General features: G+C 38.3%; 1 protein-coding gene across 1 annotated transcript in view; it reads right to left on the bottom strand.

Annotated features, from left to right (window-relative positions):
• The window catches only part of LOC116694279 (WD repeat-containing protein 78), a gene marked incomplete at its 5' end in the record, with an annotated part of 8,693 nt that extends 3,458 nt beyond the window's left edge, over positions 1-5,235 (bottom strand). The window contains 12 exon segments of the mRNA XM_032523904.1: positions 465-625; positions 733-884; positions 1,032-1,115; positions 1,542-1,696; positions 1,838-1,984; positions 2,120-2,281; positions 2,770-2,909; positions 3,111-3,267; positions 3,545-3,660; positions 3,791-3,939; positions 4,566-4,734; positions 4,918-5,235. Coding sequence (XP_032379795.1) covers positions 465-625; positions 733-884; positions 1,032-1,115; positions 1,542-1,696; positions 1,838-1,984; positions 2,120-2,281; positions 2,770-2,909; positions 3,111-3,267; positions 3,545-3,660; positions 3,791-3,939; positions 4,566-4,734; positions 4,918-4,946 — 1,621 coding nt within the window.
• Between the last annotated feature and the right edge of the window lie 90 nt (positions 5,236-5,325).

Here is a 5,325-nt window from a genome sequence, read left to right as displayed (position 1 = left end):
CATCACACTCCCTCTCGCAGTTATAAATAGCCTATGTGACGATAAAAACATTTTTTTGTGTTAAAATCAACAAATAATCGTGAGAATAATCGCGATCAAAGTTTTGATCAAAATAATTGTGATTATCATTTTGGCCATAATCGTGCAGCCCCAACTGCTATACAAGGTTTGGCTGTAAATAATTCTTACGAGAGACTTTCAAAACTGTCTTTAACGTTCCACAGTAGTAAAACAATTAACCAACATTATCTTTTTAACATCAGTTCAAGTGATAGAATTAATACTGAGCTTTGTTGGTTTCCTGCCTTTTTGGCCATGTTTGGCCAAGGGTTATGCCAATGAGTAAAAATATCACTGCTTATCTCTGAATATACTATGTATGTCATATACTTATACTCCGTGTTAGATTGTGTAATCATATGTGTTCAACTGTTGAAACCATAGCATGCTGCAGACAACAGTACCTATGCACTCAAGACCATTGCCGCAGAGGAGCCACTTGGTAATCCTGCCATCTGCCGACACAGCAACGAGCGCTTCTATCCTGTCGTCCCCTGACAATGTAATCTCTTGTTTGCTCCAGTTGACTTGCCACACTGGATGCAGGTGCCTTTTGGAACACTCACTATAAAACAGAAATATTAAGAAAGCTAAGAGGAAAGAGGTTTTCTCCAATAGTAACTTTTGTTTCATGTAATGTGAGAGTTTAATTGCCTGCTCCACAGTCATCACCTGCTGTTGGCAATACACTCAACGTTCCGACTCCGGACACTGTAGATGGCTATAGTGCCATCGTACATCCCCACTGCCAGCTGGCTGGGGTTGTCGGCTGAGAAATCCAGCGATGTCACACAACTATGACAGTGGAAGACTCGGTCTGGCCACTGCACAGGGGACATATTTATAATCACTGTGCAGTAACTATGGACTGCATTTACATAGCTCATAATACATAATGGTTAGCTAGTTGAGATAGGGCACAGGAAGATGTAGATGGAAAGTAAATAAAGGGCAATAAAAAATAAATATACCGTAGGGTTTTTGAGGGACCAGCAACAGATCAAACTTTTCTGGTTGGTGGAGACACAGTCACCATATGCCACTGCCAGGAGATCCTTACAGGGAGCACAGACTGAGTTTTAGGTGAAGTGTGAGACATTTGGATTCATTCAACTTTTTAAACAAAGACTAGTAATAGTAGAACCATAAAAAGTTAATGTTTGCCCATTATAATTCTAAGTGGTACCAAGGGCAACTCTGCTGTTTTGACAATCATTAATTTGTCTTTTTTCTTGGCATTAATGCTTCACAACCTAGGCAAAGTTGAAATAGAGTCAACTGCTTACTGCAGATTTATTAACATGATTAAAATGTGTATTTAATGTTGCCTATGAATAGTGAAGGCAGTCAAATGGCAAAATCACTTTAGCTTAGACATTGAAAAAACTCCAACACAAAATTACATTGACAATGGTGTAAATGAATTGTTCTGCTGATAAACAGCAGCTGGTTTGGGTGTTTTGATCTTTGGTCTATGTTACCGGGTTCTCCTTGTTCCAGACCATGCAGGTAATGTTCCATCCTGTAGTGAGCTTGCAGCTGAAAGCCCAGAGACGTTCCAGAGTTGGAGAGGAAGAGCTTTTTTCACCCTTTTCGCTCATTTCCTCGGTCCCAGGGTTCACCGTGCTGTCAGGGTCTTCAATCACACAGACACAATCAACATTACATTTAATAACTGACCAAATGTTTTATTGTAGTTGAAGCAGAGGACAAATGTCCTGAGTGTAAATCCACAGGCTGGTGCATCTGTACCAACAATGTGAGAAAGAAAGTTTACCTTTTATTATAGGAACCTGCCTATAAGCAGCCAGCTTGGGTTGAAAGAAGTTTGCCACAAGGCTCCTCTCCATCACTAATAAGCTGTGTTGGAATGACTCTGTCAACATGATCACCTCTGGATTGGATTCAGCATTTAAATTGCTGCCTGAGGAAACAAAATATTAAAAAAATTATACATGCCTGTTATAGCAAAACTGTGTTCACTCTTAGACCTCTCCAGTCCTTTGCTGGGACAAAGACTGAACATTAACAGAGTCAATGTTCTCCGAGGTACGGTCACCTATGCTGATGGTGCTGACTGTGCCACTGCTCTTCTCTGCTCTCTTCTCCTTCCCTTTGCTGGTGTTCACGGTAGACGCTGGATTGTTAGTCTTCTCACTTTCAGGGTTTTTGTTTTGGCCACAGAAAGAGTCATAGATATCCCAGATTGTAGCGACCGTGCCTGTGGACACAAGAGAATTTCAACTAGCTGTCTACTTTGAAAACCTGATCACTAAATGTCCTGCCAAACTCATCAAAATATTTTGATGACTGATTTTTATCTACATACTGTAGCAAAACCTTGGACTGTAAATGCAACAGTCTGAGATTGAAAAGCCAACTGCATTAATCTGACAAATCTCAATTAAAAACAATTGATTATCACATTACGGTTGAGGTTTTTCTTTTCACTAAAACATTACCATGTGACATCAGCTAAAAAATGCTGTCAGCAAACTTAGCAGTTAAGACTTTTTTAAACCAGTACCTTACTGCCAGGTTGGTTTGCATGTGTTTATCATTGATGAACATTTGAGCAACATAATCTTAAGGTTTAAAACTTTTAATTTACCTGCCCAGTGCCCACTATACCTATTGATGAATCTGAACAAGTCTACTACTACTTAAATAAACACAACCCCAAAAAAGTATGCAAAGCCTAAGCCTAACCTTCATCCACCATGACAATCTTGTCGGTCTGGATCTGTTTTTCTTTAGGTGCTCCATTGAATGTCTGCATTGATCGCTCCACATACTTATCGTTGCCCACTCTCTTCTTGCAGAGATCAGCATATTGAAGGTTTCTCTCTCTGTAAGCACATGGTGAAAATGGTGAACAGCTTGATACAACCAAAGAGCAGTACTACACGTCACAGAATGGTATGTTTGCACAGACAATAAACTGAAATACATCTTAACACACTGTAAGACAGCCAGTTCCAAATTTAAAGACATTAAGTGCTACTTTGTGTCCCTGTTGTGCATTCCAGATCTTTCCTTATAGGACTCACTCAATGGCTTTTGTATCATCAACATCCTCTGACATAACGATGAGGGGTGGCATGTCAAACAGTGAAATGGTATCTGTCTCAGTGAGGTAGAGGTCTACTACATCATCCAACATCTCTTCTGTTACATGTTGTTTCACATTGTCTCTTTTCCTCTGTCCTTTTTGTGCAAGAAAAAACACAAAATAATTATATATAAATACTGAATTTAATTGTATAAAGACTATCTGCTACAAACACAAAAAATGTGATCATAATAGGAAGCTGTAGATTCACTTCAATATTTTGCAGCAAATGGCAAAATCTGCATATAGAATAACAATGTAAAACTGCATTAATTTTTGATAAACACCAGGTCAAAACAGTGATTATAATAAACATAATGACAACATATAGTATATTGAAAAAAAAACAACAACAAAAAACAGTATAGTAACCGCTTGGAGGTGGAGGGATTATTGGTATGTCCAGTTTAGGAACACTATCCTCAGTCCTCTTAGTCTTTGATGCTGTGGTACATAGGCTGGATGGTAGGCTGCTACCCATAAATGAGCTGAAAAACAATGGCATTACTGAGTCTGAGAACATTTTTGCTGTCAGAAACGCGTGACTATTACTTTTTGCCTAACAAGCCACACATAAAATCAGTTTTGAAGGTTTATGTGAATGTTACCACCTGGTACCTAAAAGAGCTTGAAGCTGATTTTAAGTGGTCTGATTCTGAGCTGAAAAAGAGTTCATCCAAGAATTTGCCTGGTTTGGAAGGCATGTCTCCTGGCTCTGCATGATACAGTGGCAGAGGAGTGACGTCAATGCCATTATTGTCCAACACCTGCAAAGACCGGAACCACTGCCAGAATCAGTTAAGCATTTAATTTATGATCATCAAGTTACATATGTTTGGACAGATATACAGAATTGAATTTTCAGTAAAACGTGGCATTCTGTAACATGTGAGGAAAGACATTAAAGATTTGTATTTTGTTGTTTATCTTAAACTCTTAATAGACAAATTTCCCATACACAGAGTTAATATTCTGTCTTCCAATATGCATGTATTTTTGATTTAACTACAGAATTGTGAGGATTGTCTCTGAAATATTGTAACTTTTAATTATTTTCATTTTACTAATTTTCTTCGGATCATTTTTTCACTAACATTGTGATTATAATTACTTATTTGTTGACTTAACATAAGGCTGAGCTTGAATGATATATAAAAACTTTTTTTTTACAAAACAATGTATCATACCTACCATAGACCGTTAATATTAATAATAATATACAGTCTATGATACCTACCTACCTACATAGCTAGAATACTGAAGAATGCGTGTTAAAATCAATTAAAAAAATTGAGGAAACCAACATCAACTGCAATAGTGTGATAAGAAATGTAAAGTTCTCTATACATTATAGCTAGCGTTATCGTTGTTTGAATTAAATAGATAAAGTTACCCGAACTGGTCTTCTAGGAGTCTGACTGGTACTATCGGGGATGTTACGTTTCCTGTTGCTGCCACCGACACTTCTTCGGGTTTGAGAACCTGCAAAGCTCCACTTGTTTCTTGAACTTTGGCTGACTTGATGAACTCCTGCAACTGAGGAATTCATTGCTCGAGAAGATCTAGGAGAAAGCAAAATAACATAGCAACGTAACAGATAGCAAGGCTAGTATAACCACCATTGGGTACGTAAGATAACTAGCGTAGCTAGATGTGTTGTAGCTAGCGTTTAAGTTAGTTAAAACTAGCTAGCTAATGGTAAAGTTGTGTTGAAAAGTCCACTTGTTGTAAAACTGTAAACTTACGAGTTAAACAACAGGCTACTTTTCTTCATTTTTTTTCCAGTGCTACCCTTTTATGTGTGTTAAAACGTGTCTGTCTCTTTCATTAATGAGACCAAACTTAATTTAGATTTCTGTTTTTAACCGCGTAGTATCACTAGCTAAACGGCTCAAAACTTCCTTTGCTCCAAGTTGTCATGGAAAAAAAACTGACGACCCTCGCGCCTTGTCAGTTACTGCCATTTACTGTTCAACAGTAACTGAGGCGCGAGGGTCGCCTTCAATCAAGAGTTTATAGCTGCAGCCTGGAGCGTCCCATGTCATGCCGTCCCGCCTTGTGCCGTCCACCAGCTTCTACTTTTCAAAATAAAAGCTTGCATCTGGAATAAAATACTTTAAACCCTACTCTTACTTTTCAAAGTAAAAGCTCGC

Source organism: Etheostoma spectabile, chromosome 8 (assembly GCF_008692095.1).
Source record: "Etheostoma spectabile isolate EspeVRDwgs_2016 chromosome 8, UIUC_Espe_1.0, whole genome shotgun sequence".
Classification (NCBI taxonomy): domain Eukaryota; kingdom Metazoa; phylum Chordata; class Actinopteri; order Perciformes; family Percidae; genus Etheostoma; species Etheostoma spectabile.
This window is presented reverse-complemented; position numbering and strand designations above follow the sequence as displayed.